The 20794-nt window shown below is 56.7% G+C and overlaps 1 protein-coding gene across 1 annotated transcript; it reads left to right on the top strand.

The window, feature by feature from the left end:
- Positions 1–7184: 7184 nt before the first annotated feature.
- On the top strand, positions 7185–17847 carry MYBPH (myosin binding protein H). Its single transcript, XM_061442783.1, has 11 exons — positions 7185–7732; positions 7969–8103; positions 9564–9731; positions 12549–12637; positions 13320–13515; positions 14167–14306; positions 14422–14581; positions 15404–15540; positions 15965–16151; positions 17088–17129; positions 17601–17847. Exons 1-10 carry the CDS (start codon positions 7393–7395, stop codon positions 17096–17098), a joined length of 1563 nt encoding a protein of 520 aa, XP_061298767.1. The 5' UTR covers positions 7185–7392; the 3' UTR covers positions 17099–17129; positions 17601–17847.
- The last annotated feature ends 2947 nt before the right edge of the window (positions 17848–20794 follow it).

Genomic DNA, 20794 nt, shown 5'->3' with positions numbered 1-20794 from the left:
GCCCCCTCCTGCAGGCAATGGGGTGGGATGCGGGTCCTGGCCTGGCTTGCAGGGAGACGAGAGCCTCAGGTCACCCTGCCAGGGACAGCAAACACCGGGTGCTGGTGCCCGGCCTGGCCGTGGCCACCTCGGCGGGGGTGTTAAATTCAAGCAGCTTCTCGCCTTCGGTGGCAGCCAGGGCTGGGTGCCCCGCACGTCCCAGGGCATTCCTGCAGTGCTCCAGCAGCCCCTGAGATCCCCAAGGGCTTTACAGGTGTCGGGTAGGAAGGATGCTTCTGGCCACCGTCTCCCAGTGGGATCCCGGAGCATCTCCAGCCTGTGGGGCGGGTGAGCTCCCTCTGCACCATGGAGCAGGTCCCTCGATCCAGCTTGCTGTTTGAAAGGGAAGTGCTCCTGTCTCCTAAGGGTCACTTGGGATCCCCCCCTGCCCTGTCTGCCACCCTTGTCCCCAGATCCTGCCACCTCCTCACCCCAAGGAGGTGGGGAGGAGCCCATCACATGCAAAAACCACCACCAGCCTCTGCTCTGGCCATTGCTGGCCCTTGGTCAAGGCAGGCTGGACGGGGCGGCATTCCCTGCTGGAGTGTCCCTCCTGCCTTAGGATCATGGAATCAGCCAGGCTGGAAAAGCGCTTTCAGCTCATCCGGTCCAACCTCTATACCAGCGCTGCCAAGGCCACCACTGACCCATGGCACTGAGGGGGTGTGAGCACTGCAGGGACGGTGACTGCAGCCCTGCCCTGGGCAGCCTGTTCCAATGCCTGAGCACCCTCTGGGGCAGGAATTGTTCCTCAGCTCCATCTAAACCTGCCCTGGGGCAGCTTGAGGCCGTTTCCTCTTGTCCCATCCCTTGTTCCTTGGGAGAAGAGACTGATCCACCTGGACCAGGAGGATGAGGATGGAGCATCCTCTTCCACACTGGTTTCCTTGCCTGTCATTTGGTCAAGAGATCAAACCCCATTTGTTCTCCGAAGCCCATGTGCTGGTTCAGCTGCTCTGGAAGTGCTTTGGAGTGATGCTTCCTCCAGGGAAGACACAGGGCTGTCACTGCGCTGAGTGGGCACAGTAGAGGTGGCGCAGGGCAGGTGCCCTGACCACAGCAGCAGGCATCCTTAAGCACATCTGGGCCACATCTGGCTCTGGGTACACCAGGGACCTAAGGACCAGTCGCGGAGGGGACAGCATCCTCCCAAAGCTTGGCGCCGGATCTGGAGGGTTTCAGCCGGACCCAGGCGCAGGCTGATGGAATGTCCCCATGATGCTCCCTGGTGGCAGTAGAGAAAGGGTGCAACCCCGAACTGCTTCGAATTCCCAGTTCCCTGGCACCTGCAGGGACTCACTGGGATCTGAGGGTCGCGCAGCCTCTCTCATAGCCCCTCCAATCCAGCCAAATCTCTCAGGGACACAGTAGGGAGGCTCCCAAACAAAGGCGTTAGAAAGGGACGTGGGATGGGTCCGGGATACGGGGTCCCATCAAGGAAGCAGATCCCGTCTGCTTCGGAGCATCCTGGAAAGGACCAGCCCTCCTCAAAGCCCTCAGGCACGGCAGGGTGCAGGGTGCCAGCCGCCACCACGGCCTGGGAATGTCCTTGGGATATCGGGTGCCCCGTCCCAAGCACAGCTGGTCCCAGAGGCTGGAGGGGTCTGGTCCCGGTCTGCTTGGATGCTTTGAGGCCCGGAGGCTGTGGTGGCGGTGGAGCACGGCAGTGTCCGGCTGGGAATCCACAGGAGGTGGGGAGGAGGATGCAGATAGGAAGAGGGGATGGGGAGAGCAGAGGGAGAGGAGGAGCCAGGTGAAAGCATTGGAGGCAAAGGAGGGAGGGTGTGGATGTGAGAAGATAAAGGAGGAGCTGGGAGGGGAATTGGAGGTACCAGCATCAATGTTGGTCCTGCAGGAGGGACTGGAGAGGAGCAGAGCAATGGTTTTGAGGACATTTAATGGTCCTTCAGTCCCTGACGGAGGTAAAGGGATGCTGAAGTCAAGTGGCACCAGGAGGGTGTGCCTGGGGATGTAACTGGCCACCAGCACCGTGAACCCTGACGGGGGTTTCAGTGCCTTGGAGTCCTCCTATCAGGGCTAGACCCCCTCCTGGGGACCAGCTGGCACTGCCTGGGCCCGTGTGCATGGTGAGGCTCTGAGGGGTGATGGTTGCCCCTGTGCAGTGGGAAGCAACCACCCGGGCTCCCTGCTGATAGCAGATGCTGAAGAAATCCAGTGCTGGTGCTGCTGGACCCTGGGGCTGTGCTGTTTCCTCTCCCTTCTCTCGCAGAGCCTCCCAGCTCCCCAGTGTTCAGGCGTTGGCTGCATCCCCTGGGTACCATGTCCTGCATGGGATGGCCAAACGTGGCTTGTGACCCTGGGGCTTTCTGAGCTTTTGGAGCAGGAGGGAAACCCCAAGCTGCTGCTTCAGCCTTTCCTCGCTGCAGAGCAGGACCAGGCATTGTCAGAGCCTTATTGGCATCCCCCAGCTGCTGACCCCAACCCTTGGTTGAGGTGACTCCGGTCGAGCTGAGGACATCGGGGCTGGTGAGGGCTCTGTGCTTACTCTCCTAGGTAAGGCCCTGCAAATGGGAGGCAGAGCAATGCCCGGGTCTTGGCATCGCTGCTGGGCACTGGGGACACAGGAAGGGGGCTGATGCAGTGCTAAGGTGTGTGAGAGCTGCTGGCCCATCGCGTCCCATCCTGGCCGGCGCTGGAGGTCACCGCTCCTGCCCTGCTCAGAGCCTGGTTCCAAGGGTGCTGCTCCATGTTGTGCCATGGCCACGGTGTGTGATGGCCCCATGGAGGGACCTTTTTGGCTGGGAGCAGGGGGTGGTGCCACTCCATGATGGGTTTCCAGGGCACTGACTTCCCCGGCTCAGCTCCCAGTGAGGCACTGGGCAAACCTGGGGCATCTCAATAGTTCCTCTGCTTCCCTTCCAGCCTGGAGGTGAATTGTCCCATCACAGCTCCAGAACAGCACCCCAAAGAGGCAGCTGGTTCTGGGTGTTTGGATCCATGTGTCCTACCCTCACCCTGCAGCTCCTCATCCCAGCAGGTAGGCGGGAGGTTGAGGCACCCATGGTGCTGCTCCACGGAGCTGACGCCGGGGGACCTGGCGGTGGGTGACCCTATTGCTCACCCTGACTGGTCATAGAATCATTTTGATTAGAAAAGACCCTTAAAATGCTGAGTCCAACCACAAACCTGGTGCTGCCAAATCCACCACTAAACCATGCCCTTAAACACCGCATTTACGTGTCTGCACAGAGCCTTGGGTGCCATGGTTTAGTGTGAGGTGTCCCTGCCCATGGCAGAGGGGTTGGAACTGGATGATCTTAAGGTCCTTTCCAACCCTAACTGTTCTATGATTCTAAATGCCCTTGGGGATGGTGACTCCATCACATCCCTGGGCAGCCGGTTCCAGGGCTGGGCAACCCTTTTGGTGAAGAAAAGGTTATTTGTGACTCGATGAATCAAGCTATGGTGATGCTGAGTGCTGGTGGGGTGAGCTGGTGTGCAGCCACACGGCAGGGATAACTGGAGTGGCTGGGCACTGTGAACCTGACTTCTGTGCATGGTAAGGGATGGAATCATGGAATGGTTTGGGTTGGAGAGGACCTTAAAGCTCCTCCAGCTCCAACCCCTGCCACGGGCAGGGACCTCTTCCATAGAGCAGCTTGCTCCAAGCCCCTGTGTCCAACCTGGCCTTGAACACTGCCAGGGATGGGGCAGCCACAGCTTCTCTGGGCACCCTGTGCCAGCGCCTCAGCACCCTCACAGGGAAGAGCTTCTGCCTTAGATCCCACCTGAACTTCCCCTGTTTCAGTTTGAACCCATCACCCCTCATCCCATCACTACGGTCCCTGATGAAGATCCCCTTTCTGGCACCCAACAGGATGCCCATCAGGACCTCGGAGCCGCTGCTGCTGTCTTCTCACTGATGTCTTTTCATTGCCTGCCTGTGTTTCCTAGGCCAGACAAGGACATTCCAAAGCAATAACTGCTTAACACCCCTGCGCCAAGGTGGGAGAGGGGTCGAGCCCCAGCTCGGCCCCAGCAGCCCCTGCCTGGAGCCATTGCTTTGGGGTGAAGTAAGCATCCGCTTGCGTGCCCTGCACCAAGTGGAAAGCTTCTGACGTCCCAGCCCAGCTGCTGCCGGCCCCGGCCTTGACTCAGCACGCTGGGAATACCGCGGTGACACAGGGAGCACTGCTGGAGCCCTGACGTGTGCTTCCCGTCCCACCTCCCCTGCTTGCATCTTCCCTTCCCATCTTGACCTATCCCCCCTGGCCGGGGGACAGGCAAGGGCAGGAGCAGGGGGGAGCAGCTGAAAGGAGGGGCTGGCCCCACACAGGAACCGGCTCCAGCTTCACCAGTGACCAGCAGCAATATCATGGGGTCATTGAAGGGGCTGGGTTGGAAAGGACCCCAAGATCATCCAGCTCCAACTCAAGTTCCAAACCCCTGTGTCCAACCTGGCCTTGAACACTGCCAGGGATGGGGCAGCCACAGCTTCTCTGGGCACCCTGTGCCAGCGCCTCAGCACCCTCACAGGGAAGAGCTTCTGCCTTAGGTCCAACCTGAACTGCCCCTGTTTAAGCTTGAACCCATTCCCCCTTCTCCTCTTGCTACAGTCCCTAAAGGGAATGTGTAACAATGCCATGGGGACCGCTTTGGCTGGGAGCCCCCAAAGGGGTTTGGGAGCCTTCTTTCTGCTGAAATCCAGGGGGTTTGGGCATTTTCCTGGCCATTTGTGGTGTCTGCCATGGACTCGCAGGGCTGGATGTGGCCATAGGGAGGTGTGGATGGTCCCTGGTCTCTCCGGCTTTGAATGGTTTAACTCTGGAGCCTCATCTCTGGAAACCTCTAGGATCTGCCCCACATCTTTTGCCTTCCCACGTGGACACACATCTGCTGTCATAAGGGGGAAAGGCGTTGCTGAGGTTTTCCTTCATCCCACCCAGCAGGTCTCTGGTGCTGTGATTCCCTTTATGGCAATGCTGGGTGAGTGGGTAGGCCTGATCCTTTTGGGGTACAGCAGATTTATCTCTTTGCAATGGGGTCCTGTCAGTAAATCCAGCTGGAAGATGACCATGATGCATCTTTGGGGGGGCCTTGAATAACAGTGGCATGAGGAGGACCTGATCCTTTAAGGAAGAAAAGATGCTGTCGTTCTTTAGACCTGAATGTTACCTGAGAGAGAAATCAAGCAACTTTTCAATGCTGTAGTCAACTGGAATTGAGGGTCACAACCGATTTATAGGAAGAACCAGCTTCTGTAGAGATCTTTTCTCACTGGACCACAATGAATATGCTGTATTTCAGCTAAATCCTGCAATCTTTGGAGTTTCAGGCAAAACTGCATCGATATTATTCTCACCAACACTGCAATGTTCAACCTTCCCAGTTGCCTGCAGGAGCAGCGCTCTTTGCTTCAGGCCAAGGCGGAGGAATCACACTGGCGAGCATCTCGTTGTGTTTCTGATGCCAGCCTCATTTCACCTCCCTCACCCCAAAGTGGGGGGCCGAGAACCCCACTCCCATCCTCCACAGTGCAATGGCTCAGTTTCTCCCTCCCCATCGTGCAGCCACAAACGAAGCCATCGCAGTGCTAACGCAACCTTCGGCTCCCGAGTGTGTGCCCTCAGGGAAACCCTTTGCCTTTGGCCGTGGGGCAGCCTGCCCCATGCCTTTGTCATCTCCAGCAGGCTCATAGCGTTTCCATGCTCGAGTTTGCTCGACATCCAACGTTCTGGCTGGCAAGGTGTGAATAAACGAGATGCCTCCACAGCACAGTAACGTGGCCCAGATAAGTGCGGATGATAAACCCTGTTGATTCACTTGCCCTTAACCTCTGAGTCATCTTGTGAGTCAACAGAGGGAACGGCACCTAAACGTCACCGAGCAGGTTGGAAAACTCAGGTTCTGTTCAGATCAAGAACTTTGAGCCAAAGAATTACATTGGAGCTCTTTCCCTTTTATGTTTCAACCCCACACTCTCAAATCAGAGAGGGATCCGAGCGCTCATTTCCTTATGGTCTGGAGTTTAGGTGTTGATTTGTGTATATTTGTTTCTAAGAGCTCTTTCAATTGCTTTTCTTCACCCCAACTCAAAAGAAACCTGCTTTTTTTGTGAAGTGTTTTTGGTTGGAGGAGGCATTCTGATGGCCTTTGGGAAAGAAAGACACATGGAAAACTGATGAGCGCAGTCGATGGCTGTGGGAGCCTGGACATGGCCTCCTGTGAGCTGAATGGAAAAAGTCAGTCAGACGTGGGCCGTGCGGATGCTGAGGGGTCAAGGAGGTGCCACGATCATCCAAGATGGGATGGTTGGAGCTTATCCAGCCATTCTCTTTGGTGCCAGCGCCACCAGGGAGCCGAAGGCAGCTGGATGGGGACAGACGGACGGTGTCCCCAGCCCTGCATCACTGTGCTGGGCAGCGGGGCTGGCTTCTCTGTGCCACAAAATGCTCTGGTTCATGACTAGAACTCCGACCCCTCCAAGCTGTGCTGGGGAGCAGGAGGGACTGCCGGTACCCATCTGTGACCCCCAGGCAGCAAAACCAGCCAGAGCCCCATGTTAGCATCTCCTCCTTCAGGGAGCTCATCTCTCAGGCATCCCTAAGGCATTTTGGGGAAGGAGGAGCCGTTATTAGTCATGTTCCTGCTTACCAGTGGAAGTAATCGAGGAACATCTGGGTTATTGTATTGTTTTGGAGGCAACATACCCCCCCCAAAGACACTGATAGCATCTCGGTGTCCCGGCTTCATCCTGCTGCCAAACGCTGTATCCGAAACAACCAGGGGAGGAAAACTGTGGGGCTCAATGCAGGATTAACAGGGAGGATTGGGGTGGGGGGAAGGCAAGTGGGGTGCAGAGTCAATGGGGCAGCGGGGGGAGGACTAAGGGGGACAATGGGGGAGGTGGGAAGCCCTTAGCTAGAGAGGTGTTGGTGCTTGGGGACAGGAGCCATGTCCCTAAGGAAAGGTGACCTGGCTCTGTTCGGTCCCGTGCGAGCCCGGGGGGGTTGGGAATGGCAGGAGGGGGGCAGGACCATGTGCTGCAGCCCCATAGGAGGGGGTAGTGGTGTGCTGCTGAATGTGCAGGTCCCGGGTGGCTATTCCTGGCGTCCCCGCCTGCGCAGGCAGATTGGTTTGCAGGGAGGTGACAAGTGCCAGCCAAAGCCTATAAAAATCCCCCAGTTCTGGCTCAGTGACCTGGTTCCCCCCTCCCAGCTCAGCCAGCCCGGAGCAGAGAGCTTCATTCCAGAGCAGAGACCCCGGCTTCGGTGCTGAGATCCCACATAAGGAAGAGAGACTTGGTCTGGAGCAGGGACCCCAAAAGAGAGCGGAGATCCCGGCGCAGAGACCCCCAAACATCCCCTTCTCCAGCCCCCAGGCTTTGCAGCAATGACCGGGAAAACTGCACCTCCAGCCACGAAGAAGGACACAGCCCCAGCCCCAAAGCAAGAACCAGCCCCAGCCCCAAAGCAAGAACCAGTCCCAGCCCCAAAGCAAGAACCAGCCCCAGCCCCAAAGCAAGAACCAGCCCCAGCCCCAAAGCAAGAACCAGCCCCAGCCTCTGAAGACCCCTCAGCCGCTGAGCATCCCCCCGCTGCAGAGCAGCCTGCAGCCCCTGCCCATGAGCCTGCTCCTGTCCCCACAGCAGAAGCAGCTCCAGCCCCTGAAGAAGGCTCCCCGAGTGCTGCAGCTGAACCCCAAGCCCCTGAACCTGAGGAATCAAAGGGAGGTGAGGATGGGACCGGGCACTGGAGCTGGGGTGGGAGGGATGCAGGGCTTGGAGGGGATGTGTGGGGCTGCTGGAGGGAAGGGATGGAGGGTGAAGTCATCAAGGTTGTTTTTGCAGTGGGGTAGGGCTGGGGGTTACGAGGATGGGGGTTAGGAAACCAGCATGGACTTGGGTGGTCGCCCTCCACCAACCCTGGTACTTGCGATCCCGTTCTCACCACTGTGGGTTTATTCCAGCTCCCCCCAGCTCCCCCTTGGCCTTGGCTGTGGAAGAAGTGAGTGAAAACTCCATAACGCTGACCTGGAAAGCCCCGGAGCAGACGGGCCGGTCGCACCTGGATGGATACGTGGTGGAGATCTGCAAAGATGGAAGTAGGCTTGGGTTTTGCTGCTGTGTTAGCGCGGAGGCACGGGACGGAGCTGGGCAGCACCCGGCAGCGTCTCCCTGCTCACCCCTTCCCTTTCTCTGCCCAAATGGGTTCATTTTTAATGGTCTTTTGGTTTTCTTCCCCATGGAGGAGATGGGATTCCCACTGGTGTTGGTGTCTTTAGCAGGGGGCTGGACTGGGTTTAACGTCACTGCTATCCCCAGCTAGAGGGTGGAGGAGAGACCAGCGCACCCACTGAGAATGGTCTCTGATAACTTCAGCTCTGCAGGGACCTGGGGTTGGGATGGTTTCTCCTACATTTACCCAAAAGGAAGTGCAAAAGGAATGGGAATAAGGTGGGAGGATGAGGGACAAAAGGATCCTGGGGAGTGTAAGAGGGGCTGGTGTGCATCAGCAAGCAAGCCCTGCCCCAGTGGGCTGGTGCTGGAGATGTCTGGAAGGAGGATGGAGGTGGGCTGGGGGGTGGCAGCAGTTATCGGTGGTTCTCTGCTTGCATTGCTCATTTGTAGAATAAGAGAGGTGGATTCGACTTGGGATTTGGGCATTCTCTTGAAGCCCTGCCTGGCTTTGGGGTGAGAGGGAATGATCTGTGCGGCTGGGGGGTCTGCAAGGGGATACTGAGGCTGGTGGGCTGGGTGCTGTATGAGGATGGAGTGGTCTGGGAGACCAAAGTGGTCCATGAGCCTTGGGGAACTTGATGTGTGACCCTTGGTGTTCAGCCTGCGGCAGGCACGATCCATGCTTGCTTAGCTATGGGAGGCCTTCACCACTGGGCTGGGGACTGGGCAGGTAACCAAGGCTGGATGGGATGCACGAGGAGGCCCTTGTGTGGGACAAGGAGAGATGCAGCCATTCCTGGAGGATGCTGGCTGATAGCCACCCAAAAGTCTCAGTTTTGGATGCTCTCCTCGCTTGCTTTGGGCTTGGTTGGTGACAGGAGAGCTCTGATCATTCAATGGTAACCACATGGGCTCCAGGAGTGCTGGTGCAATGCCCTGGTTGACTAAAACACGGTGAGATTTGAGTGAGGGCTGGTTTGGGTGAAGGGAAAGAGGAGCTGGTGGGATTTGGCTGGTCCGATGGCATTGACAAGAAACCCTTTTGGTCCGAAGGTGCCCATGGTGGCTTAGCACAGCCTGGCACACTGGGTTGCTTTAGTTGCCTGCCTGGGACACCCAGTCCTTGTGACTGGGGCAATCTGTTTTCTACCTGAGAAGCCTCCTAAGAGGTTTGGTGCATTGGAAGGATGAGCTTCTGCCAGCATTCCCTACCCTGTGCTCCTCGGCACGGTGGGGTGGCCAAATCCCCCCTAAGATAAATCCCTCAGCCTTAGGGAGCGGGTTCTTCTCCTCTGGGTTTCACCCCTGTGGCTCGATCCTGCTCTCCATGGTGTGTGTCTGTCTGTCATTGCACGCCTGAAGTGCTCTGCTGGCTTCATCCTAGGTCCAGACTGGACAGCTGTGAACCAGGAGCCTTTTCTTTCCACCCGGTACACGGTCCAGGACCTCGGCTCCGGTGACAAGATCCATGTACGGGTGAAGGCTGTCAGCGCCTGCGGTGCCAGTGTCCCAGCTACTCTGGAGCAGCCAGTGCTCATCAGAGAGATCCTCCGTGAGTACAGCTCCTGTCGTGTGTAATTCCAGTGTGCTTTGTCAGCAGTACAGAAAGGGACCGTAAAGCTCCTCCAGCTCCAAGCCCTGCCACAGGCAGGGACCCCTTCCCCTAGAGCAGCTTGCTCCAAGCCCCTGTGTCCAACCTGGCCTTGAACACTGCCAGGGATGGGGCAGCCACAGCTTCTCTGGGCACCCTGTGCCAGCGCCTCAGCACCCTCACAGGGAAGAGCTTCTGCCTAAGAGCTCATCTCAGTCTCCCCTCGGGCAGGTTAAAGCCATTCCCCTTGGCCTGTCCCTGCAGGCCCTTGTCCAAAGCCCCTCTCCAGCTTTCCTGCAGCCCCTTCAGGCACTGGAGCTGCTCTCAGGTCTCCCCTTCAGGAGCCTTCTCTTCTCCAGGCTGCCCCAGCCCAGCTCTCTCAGCCTGGCTCCAGAGCAGAGCTGCTCCAGCCCTCACAGCATCTCCATGGCCTCCTCTCCACATCCTCTTGTGTTGGGGGCCACAGAGATGAACCCAGTACTTGGTCCATCCCTGCAGCAGGTTGCAACCCAACCTTTGACCAAGGTGCTCTTCTCAATAGCTGTGTCCAGTTCCCTTGGGGCGGGATGGAGAAGCTTCCTGACCTCAAGACATCGATCATGCAGATGGCAAAAGCTTGGGGGACGAAGGGCACAAAAAGCCGAGCCACATCTTCCCATGGGAAGCCCATCTCTCCTTGGCCGTGTTTACATCCCCAATGTGCCATCACACACCCATTGGGCAGCTTTGTTTAGCGAAGGAAAGTCAGGAGCTGGTAGTCTGGAGCATGGGAACTTGAATCATGCTGAACTCGCTAATGACTTGCTCCCATGCTCGGCAAGACTCGCATTCCTCCCGGGGTGCTTCCCATGTGCTGAGCCATGAGTTCAAGGCTGGTTTTCACTTCTCAAACAGCAAGCGCAGGCTTATTTTCCCCTTACAAGGAATTATTAATGCACAAGTTTGCCTACCAGTCAAAGAGGTTTCAGCTGCTTGAAAATGAGGATGGCAATAACAAATTATTCCAGGAACATCAGCTTTTCCTAGGAAAAGGCCTGGAGATGATTATCAGCATCTGGAAAGGGTTCTGCAGGGTCCGTCCTCTCAGCCTGCAGAAGGAGGTGAACCTGGGTTAGTGCTTGGTATCTGCTGCTGCGTTCAGCTCCACATCTCACAGGCATCCCACCATACCTTGAAGCTTGGGGAAACTGAGGCACGGGGGACTGTCATGAGATGCCAAATACACAGCTCATGTTCCCACTTCTAGTCCTGTGCTGCACCCATAGGTTCTTGCTGCCTGAGCTTTGTCCTAGCCACATGCACCAGCTGAGAGGTGTAAAACCCAAAGGACCCCCCCAACTTGCTCTTGCTCCATGCTAGTGGGGCCCTTTCTTCTCTCTTTGCTTTTTGCCCACCCATACTCCTCATCAACAAGCAGCATGCTCTGCTCTTGCATTTCACTTGCAACGCAGGCCTGTGCTCACCGCCTGGCTTTGCTGAGGACCAAAATAGCCCTCAATGTCCCTCTGCCTCCCTGTGTCCACCCTGGTGTGTTGGGTGCATGGATCTTTTCCTCTGTGCCCCATCTGTTACCTTCTGGTCTTCACATTGCACCTCTCCCTGGTTCATTTATAGCATCGCGGGGGGGTTTAAACAGCAGTGATTCCAGACAGCAGAGTTTCAAACCAGGTGGGATGAGTGGGTTTGGGAAGCAGAGTGAGACAGCCAAAGGTTCATTGTGAGCATCGTGTTCTTCAGGTTGCTGGGGCAGCAATGGTGCCTTCCCATCACCTCGGGCAGCCCTCTCCAGCCAAGCCGGCCGGAGCAAACACCCATGAATTAACATTCCTCCTCTCGAGGTTGGGTTTCTCGGCCCCGCTGAGATGGATGAGCCCAAGTGGCAGCATCCGTGCGCGGATCCATGCAGCGAAAGCAGCGCGAGCAGAGGAGGGACCGTCTCAGCTGTCGGCGGGGCCATCTGGGACCGCTGGGCATCTCCCCAGCCCACCGCCGCCGCTCCACAGCTGTTGAGCCATTGCTCAGCCCTGGTTTAATTCTGGCCGTGCCCCCTCCCCAGAGCTGAGCTCCAGCACGTTTAATCCAGGCACAGACACACAGCTCTTTTATGAGGGGCTCACGTAAAGCCAATGCCTCTCCGTCGGATCACCCGGTGGCGCTGAGCCGGTAGGGTTACACGGCTGCTATTTTCACCCTGGGAAGGAGACACACGCTCCATCAGCATTCTCCAGTGGGTTTTTTGCTTGTCTTTGTTATGTTCCCTTGGGGACGTTAGCCTGCGCTTTAAGCCTGGGGCTCGCACAGCTTTGCTGTGGATAACCACGCACCACCTTGGTCTCTCCATGGCCTTGAGTGAAGGTGGAGGCTTGGGAAAGCCCTGTCCTTGCTGGAAGCTGGGTTCTCAGCCTCTGGAAAATGCTTTCTGAGCTGGGGGAGAAACAGCTCCTAGCTGGGAGGTGCTGTCCCCTGCCTTGCTGCCTGTAGGCTCTGCTGGGGCTCTTGTGGTGAAGCCCATGTGGGTCTCCATGGCTTGGCTATAGTGAAGGAGGTCAATGGTCCATTGGGTTGGTGCTCTGGTATCTCAAGGATGGTTGTCATTCGGAGGTGCAGGCTGGCACGGCCCTGCAGGGAAGCAGGCACTGTCCAGGTGATGAGGAGGAAGAGGGGTGGGTGTTTCTGGGTGGGATTTCTCGATGGCCAAGCAGGGGGATGTGTGGGGTGGGTCAGCCAGTGGGAGGCTGTGATTTCCTTGGTCCCACGACATGACTGTGCTGTCCGCAGAGCTCCCAAAGATCCGCATGCCCCGTCACCTGCGGGAGACCTACGTCAGGCATGTTGGGGATGCTGTGAACATGATGATCCCTTTCCAGGTAGGTGGACAGGTTGGGATGTAATCCCCCAGTCTTTTTCACTGCAGGCTAGCTTCTGCAGTGACTTTGATAGATGCTATTGGCATGCCTGGGGCCAGCTGTGGGCTGGCTTGTCCTGGTGCCCATGCCTTATTGGCCAAGGGTAGGAGATGGGATGGGAACTTCTGTCCTGTTCCTGCCTGGCTCCTGTTTTTCTCCTGCTGAAACATGGCCAAGCAGGGGGAAGGGAGGCAGAAAGCTGCCCCTGAGGTGAGGGCTGTGTCCATGCCATGCTGGGAGCCTGCACTGGCCATGCTTCAGGCATGGATTGCTGAATTCAAGAGCCCCTCCTGCTAGGCTTGAATTGCCTGGGGTAGAATTGAGTTGAACTTGGGCTTAGTGCCTGAGAAACAGGAGCACAGCTCTGCCTACCATGCCCTGGGCAAGTAAAGCTGGACTTGCTCGGTGAGGACTCTGGGAGACCAGCACGTTCCAAGCATCATCTCTGGAGCCTTTGATGGATTCCATCAGTGGGGCTGGCAGGGCTTGGCTGTGATTTCTTCCCTGGGGACTGCTGCTTGGGAGAAGCCAAACCCAGGCCACTGCTGCCTGGACAAAGCGGGGTGGCTCTGCCCACCCATCCTTCCCAGCAGGACCCGTTGTGTTCGAGTGGCTCCTAACCAGCCTGTGCGGGTTGCTCCAGGGAAAGCCACAGCCCGAGGTGATCTGGACCAAGGGCGGGCAGCCCCTGGACACCAGCCGCATCGCCATACGCAACACAGAGAAGGACACCATCTTCTACATCCGCGAGGCGCAGCGCGGGGACTCGGGCAAGTACGAGCTCACCGTGCGGATAAACGGAGCGGAGGACAAGGCCGTCCTGGACATCCGAGTGATTGGTGAGGCTGGGGATGGGACCCTGCAGGGGCTCGGTTTTTGCCCCTTGGTTAAGGGATAGTTCTTGTTCTGGGAGGGATAGGACAGGGCCAGCAACAAGGGAAGGGATTTTGGGGTCCTTCTTCCAGTGGGATCTTCTACAGGATCATAGACTCAGAATGGGTTGGGTTGGAAAGGACCTTAAGATCATCCAGCTCCAGCCCCTGCCACGGGCAGGGACCCCTTCCACTAGAGCAGCTTGCTCCAAGCCCCTGTGTCCAACCTGGCCTTGCACACTGCCAGGGATGGGGCAGCCACAGTTTCTCCGGGCACCCTGTGCCAGCGCCTCAGCACCCTCACAGGGAAGAGGTTCTGCCTTAGATCCAACCTGAACTTCCCTTGTTTCAGTTTGAACCCATCACCCCTTGTCCTATCATGCCCCTCTCCAGCATCCTTGTAGTCCCCATTGAGATACTGGAAGGTAGACATGGAGGTGAACTCCTCTGGTTGGGGATACAGGATTTCTGCCATCTCATGCCCATTACAGCTTCTCATTCCTCATTCTGCTGCAGCTGGGGGAGAAGAGATTAAAAGTGATGTGCAAGGGATGCTCAAGGCACAGCATGTGGGGGGTGCAAACTGGGATGCCACCCTATGACGGTTTGTGCTTGCAGAGCTGCCGGGGCCCCCCCAGAACCTCAAGCTGGTGGATGTGTGGGGCTTTAACGTGGCCCTGGAGTGGGCCCCACCGGTGGACAACGGGAACTCGGAGATCAAGGGCTACATAGTGCAGAAATCAGACAAGAAGAGCGGGGTGAGTGCTTGCCCTCGGGATGCTCTGATGGCTGCACACCCCCCACCTGCCCCAGTGCCTTCTCCACCCCTTGGCCCACCTGCCTTTCCTCACCCCTCTTCTTTCGCCCTCCCAGAAGTGGTTCACGGCCCTGGAGCGCTGCACCCGCACGAGCTGCACCATCTCCGACCTCATCATCGGCAACACCTACAGCTTCCGCGTGTTCGCCGAGAACGCCTGCGGGCTGAGCGAGAAGGCGGCCGTCGCCACCGCCGTGGCCGACATCAAGAAGACAAGTAGGGACAATGCTCTGCCTGCGGGCTTGGGGGTGATGGGGGGCGAGAAGGGTCCTGTCCCTGCCTGGGGTTGGTGGGGCTTCCTGGTGTTGTGGTGATGCTGCTGGGCTGGGCCTCAGGGTGAGTGTGGAAGGGGTGAGTCTGGGTGTCTCCTTCTATACCTCCTTTCTGCTCTGGAGAAGGCTTGTGCCATGGTTGGTTTGTAGGAGGGATCGAGGACATCCCTAAGGTGAGATTGAAGCAGGAGGGGTGAGGAACAACCCTGGATTTGGCCCTGCACCTGAGGACCAGCAGGGGAAGAGACCTCTACAGTGGTCCCGCTGAGGAGTCCAAACCAGCATCCCTAAGCCCTGCCCTCCCTCCATTCGTTTCCATTCTGGTCCCTGGTAGAGCTCACAGTGAGGTGGGGTCTCTGTCACTCTATCTCCTATGCACTGAAGGATGGAGTAGGAGATGCAGAGCGGGGCCTGGCCTGGGTCTGACACCCTGCACATAGCATGCATCGTGGTGTTGGTTTGCAGGCTGGCATCTCCCCTGGCCCCTGCAGGGGTTTGGTCACTAACATGGTATGGTTGGATGAGAAGGAGTTTACAGACAGAGTTGGTCTGAATTGAAGTCTGGGTACCCAGGTCAGGCTAGATGCTCTCTGGCTTATCGTGGCGTCATAGAATGGTTTGGGTTGGAAGGGACCTTAAAGATCACCCAGTTCCACCCCTTATGTGAAGGAGCAGAAGTATTTTGGTGTACCTTGGACCACATGGCCATGCCCCATGTGGTCAGCCCCGGAGCTCTGCCTCAACCTAGAATGAATTACTTCCTTAGAAACTGCTTACCAGTCAGAGAAGATCCCCCAACGGGACATGATGGAGCCTCCAAAGTTCACCCAGCCCCTGACAGACCGAACCACCACCCGGGGCTACAACACACATCTCATCTGCTGTGTCCGGGGCTTCCCCCAGGTCAGTGGTTCCAACGTGGGCAGCATCGCCTCTGCATTCGGGCAGCCACCAATGGGGGTTTTGAAGGTTGGATGGAGGTGTTGGGAGACAGTTGGTCATGTTGGGTTGGGGTTGGATGAAGTTAGGGGGCTGCAGCTGCCCTCTAAGTCAAACTAGGGCGAATGCGGGGTGTTTCTGTGTAGAGATGGGAGACTGATCTTGATTCAAGCCAAGCCCTGTTTCCTTCTGCACTGGGGGAAGAAGTGTGGGGCAGTTTTTAGGGCTCAAGAATGGGATATTTAGCTCTTCAAACTACTTCTGACTATGAATCCCACCATGGCCACCAGCTTCAGGCAGGGCTGAGGCAAAGGGAGGTGGCTGCATTTTGGGGCCAGATTTCTCTTTTCTCTCTCTGCTTTAAAGAAACAAATTCTGCTGCTTTCAGCCCAAAATCATCTGGATGAAAAATCAGATGGAGATACGGGAAGACCCCAAATACATAGCTATGATCGAGCAGGGCGTCTGCTCCCTGGAGATCCGCAAGCCCAGCCCCTTCGATGGGGGCATCTACACCTGCAAAGCTGTAAACGCCCTGGGGGAAGCCTCAGTAGACTGCAAACTGGATGTGAAAAGTAAGATTGGCTGAGGAGATGGAGGAGCAGTTCTCCTTGCCTGCCTTTTCCTCTTCTGGCTTTCACATTGCTGTGGTTTGTCCCTGTTTTGTGCTGATCCTGGTGATGGAGGAGCCTAAGAGCATTGGGAAGCCGTGTAGAGGTGGAGCTTTGGGCTTCTTGGGTTTATGGGCTTGAAGCATCTTGAAATCACCTTCCCTCATGCATGGCCAAAAGTTGGGGAAGAAACCAGAAACTGCAGAGCCAAAGGACCAGGCTGGGACAGTCGCTTGCTCCTCACTGCGTCCATCAGCACTTGTGTCCCAAGACATTTGCAAGCCATGCATGCGGGGACTGCGCTGAACCCCCCGCTCTTGGCACCTGGGTTGTTCTGATTTATGCCTCGGGATCCTGCCCAGACTTTCCAGCTCACATTTCCCTGCTTCAGCAGTGTTCCCAGCCCAGCCCTTGCATGGAGGTGCCCTGCTTTGGTCCCCGCAGACGCCTTCTCTTGTGTGCTCACCGTGCAGGAGGATGCATGCCCTCCACTCTTCACATGCTCTTCACGTGGTGGTGTGTCCTTAAACACATGCTATTGTTATTATTTCTCCTCCTGTGGCTTCCCAGCACGTGCTTGCCCCAAGACACGCTCTGCCCTACTTCCCAGGCAGGAAGGGCTGCAGTCTGTCAGAGCAGCCATGCAGGCAGCAGGGTGAGGTTGGCCAGGAGGATGAGCTTGGCACTGTGCTGGGGACACCCAGACTGGGATCCTGGGGACAAACTGGCCAGGAGCAGGCAATGATAGTGCTGTGTGTGACTGCTTGGAGCGTGCGTCCATAAGTGCGTGTTGGTGTGCACATGAGTAGGTTGGTGGTGCCCTGGCTCACTTTTGGATGTCAAAAGGGGAGTGAAATGAAGGGAATTCATGGAGTTTATACCTCCTGTGCTCTCCTGCAGTGCCCCAGTGAGGACAGATCGGAGGGCAAGATGAAGAGCAAGGTAGGTCTGGGTTGGGGCTATGGGATGGAGGGAGGGTGAATCACTTCAGTGGGGATGGAGTGGGATTGAGTGTCCTGAATTAGCCCTTGTCACCTGTTAATGGAGCCTCCAGCTCCATCCCATTGCTGTAGATGCGCTGGTGGGGTGGGATGCAGCAGAGCCTGGGTGAAACTTGTTCCTTTGAAAGGTGGAGGGAGGGCTGCAAAAGTGGCCATGAGGATGAAGATGCATGTGGAGACTGGGGTGCATGGGAGATGCATGGGCAGCAGGGCAGGCAGGGCTCAGGGAGCTGGGGCACCAAGGGGTGGATTCACATGGGGACGGGTACCGGGGCTGGGGGCAGCTATGGAGTGGGGCTGTGGGGTGGAAAAGCAGAGTTAAAGGGAAGATCTGGGCTGGGATTGTCTTGTATTAGAGCCATGGCTGGGACGTGGTTTCCCATCTCACCCTTGACCACTGGTCTCTTGGCAGCGGTGCCTTCACAGGACTCGGATCTTGTTCCTTTACCCCAGGTGGATGCTGGAGCTGCTCTGCGGTAGCATGGGGCATGGTGATGCTCCTGGCCGTGGCCTCTGCTGGCCTGCCCCATCCCTGGCTGTGCTCTGGGGGATCCTGCACTGGCATGGACCTGCCATGGCATGGTCCTCTCTCAATGTGTCCTTAGCTGTGACAATAAAACAAGCCCATCTGAGGGACTTGGGTCCTAATAAGAAAACCCACACCGCTCTGTCCTGCTTGGTGTGGGGCTGGCTTGGATGGGGGAGGTAGAGGGAAAAGTGCTGCTAGGGATGCTATGGGCTCATATAGCATCCCTCTGAACCACGGGTGGAGGATATGGGTTTTGAGCTGGGAAAGAAAGGACCAGCTTTACAAAACACATATGAATCACATAATGATTGGTTAGAAGATTGTCTAGCTCTAAACCCAAAGCAATTCAACAAGAAAGAGGGGCTTTGATGGGGAAAAGTTTCCTTCTGGAGCTGGGAAATGATTCTGGCTGGAGGGAGGAAAAAATAGGAACATCAAAACTGTGTCATGATGATGCCTCTTCATCAAGCACAATTTCTTTACCCACACCAGCGATTCAATGATCCAGCCATGTGCTGCCACCAGCATCCCCTCCCCATGGTGTGAGACGGTGGGAGCAGGACATGGTGATGTGTTATCCGGAGGAGGAAGAGGAGGAGGAATGGACGTGTTAGCTGCTGCTCGCTTGTGTGCAGAAGGAGGAGTTGTTACTTACAGCTCGGAGACAGCTCGGGTCAGATGCTGTTTGTTCACAGACAGAGCCATCAACTTGATTGAGTACATCGTTATAGAGGAGTCAATGCGGGGTCCACCTCCTGCTCCAGCACAGCCTCCCTCGAGGGGTGACAGAGGAGCTCTCCCAGGTCCATGACCAGCTTGCTCATGGAGCCAGACATGGATCCTGCCCTCAGCCAGATCCCAGCAAGCAAATGTGGGTGCAAATCCAGCCCAGGCATCCTCAGACCTGACCTCAGCCCCAACTTGGTGTCGCTGGTGAGCAAGAGCCAGGCAGTGCCTATGGCTAAAATAGATGGTTCCTCCTACAGCCCCTCTGCTTTGGCCCCATCTTTGTCATCTCCGTGCCCAAGCTGAAGTCCAAGAGGATATTGCTGTTCCCAGGGGCTCAGCACTGTGTGCACCAGACATGGTTTCCACCATCAGAGGGCATTGTTGGATTAATTTTCCCCCTGTAAGGGGTCAAGGGGAGAGTTGGATGCTCGCTTATGGAGGTGGTCAGGCTTAGCAATGATGCCACCAGAGGGGATGGAGGTTGTGGTCCCACCAACAGGACGAGAGCAGGTCTTTCCCCGACATGCTAACACCCAGCCATGGACACTGATGAGGATGTCCTGGCCCCCTTGATATCCCTGGCATCTCGCACGTGGGAGCCTGGGAGAACAGGGTCTGGGAGCAGGCTGTGTTAGATGTGGCTTTGCTAACACAGGGGAGAAGCAGCATCTCCAAGACTGTCTCATGCTGCACACTCTGTCCTTTCTAGATTCTTAATATAGTTCTATGAGGCAAAGACTTGCATTTGTAACCCCAAAGGGGACCAGGGTGGGTAACAGCATCCACTTTTAGTGAGCCCTCCCTGGGTAAGGTCTAGAGAGCACGGAGTGGAAAAAAACCACTGGATGTTTATTCCTGAAAGCAATCATTCACTTGCCTTTTAATTTATGAGCATCCCAGTTGTCAGGGTTCTGGGCACCTTAGCAAGGATCAGGCAAAGGCATCAGTTCCAGGAAAGCAGCCTCTTGCAGAAATGCCAGGGGGAATCAGACCTGTGCTCGGCAAACAGCAGCCCTCATGCAGGGCCAAGCTACTCCTGTGCAAAGGGCCATTGGGCACGGGGTCCTCCCTGGGGTTGCAGCATCCTCAGACACTGCTGATAAAGGATTTGGGGTTCTTCACCTCAAGGAGGCTGGGAGAGTGTTCGGGGCACCTCTACAATGAGACCCATGCACTCCTGTCCTTGCTGCTGCTCTTCTGTCCCGCTCCCATTTTGCCCAGTATACTCTGGGGACAGGAGCCTGGATATGATGCATTGAGGCCTTTGCAAAATGTGGGAGGCTGAGCCCCTCATCTCCTCTCTTCTTTGCTGCCCTCCTCTTCCTCTCAGACATGAAGGAGCTCCCTTCAGGCTGAACAGAGCTGGTGCAGAAGTGGGCACAGGGGGCACCCAGCGGCCCCATTGCCCATGCTACACGTGCACAGCATCGCTCTCTGGAGCTGGCTAACAAGCCACCCATAAATCTCACCCATTCAAGGTCCTTTCACTCCCTGCACCCCCTCCCAGCCCCTGCAGGAGCTTGCTGCAGTGACTTGGTGACGTCCAAGGGGCACAACCCTCCTGGGGCAGGGTCAGGGTCATAGGGAGTGTGTTTCCAATGGGAGGCTGGTGAACAAGGGATGCTGATAAGAGAAGAATTCAAATTAACTCTTCCCACCACCTCTTCAGCCTGGAAGAGATCCTGCTGCAGAGCAAAGACCGGCAGTGAGGCTGCCAGCATCCACAGGGGGACCACAGAGCTCCTCAATGCCCCCTGCCCATGGCTGAACCTGCGGCAGACACACGGAGGTGGCAACGTGTCCCTGTGGCAGCATCAGCACCAACCCTGTGGCTGTAGTTGTCTCCTACTTGCCCCCACACGGGTGCAGGTTCCTCCCTGCTCCCGTGGACCATGGAGGCGGCTGAATTATAACCCACGAAGTGTGGGTCAAAGGAGTTTGGCAGCATAGGGAGGGTGGTAGGGAGCAATGTGGGAGAGATGAGACAAACAGGGCTGGGGGAGGCTTGCTACTGCCTTGCGCTGAAGATAGGCAGGGTTGAAGAGGGGAAACTGATTCAGAGCCAAAGTAAAAGGAGAAAGAAGACACAGGAGGGGACACAGGGGGTTACTCACAGGGCTGTGAGTGCTATTGGGGGTCATGGGCACCAAAGGGTTCTTCTTGGAGAATACTCTGGGTTATGCCTAAGGGTTTTCTTTCCCCTCTACCTACCTCTCTGGTAGCGTTTAGAGTTGGAGTGTGACCCTTTGCTCTATGGGGATGGTGGGTTCATCACCCTGTGGGTGCTGGCATTGCCATGGGATGCCTTTTCCTACCTCTTCCCTCACCTGTCCCTGCTTATGGATAGG

Source organism: Pezoporus flaviventris, unplaced genomic scaffold (assembly GCF_033815535.1).
Source record: "Pezoporus flaviventris isolate CSIRO_AGI_PZ_B2104156 unplaced genomic scaffold, CSIRO_AGI_Pfla_v1 ptg000253l, whole genome shotgun sequence".
NCBI classification, from domain to species: Eukaryota; Metazoa; Chordata; class Aves; order Psittaciformes; family Psittacidae; genus Pezoporus; species Pezoporus flaviventris.
Note: the sequence above shows the minus strand (reverse complement) of the source record. Positions and strands in the feature narration are given on the sequence as shown.

Excerpts from the sequence above, each read along its gene's own strand:
- MYBPH (XM_061442783.1), top strand. The coding sequence starts at position 7,393 with ATGACCGGGAAAACTGCACCTCCAGCCACGAAGAAGGACACAGCCCCA. Across the intron at positions 14,307-14,421 it reads AATCAGACAAGAAGAGCGGG|AAGTGGTTCACGGCCCTGGA; the intron begins GTGAGTGCTTGC and ends TCGCCCTCCCAG. Across the intron at positions 14,582-15,403 it reads GGCCGACATCAAGAAGACAA|AAACTGCTTACCAGTCAGAG; the intron begins GTAGGGACAATG and ends TTACTTCCTTAG.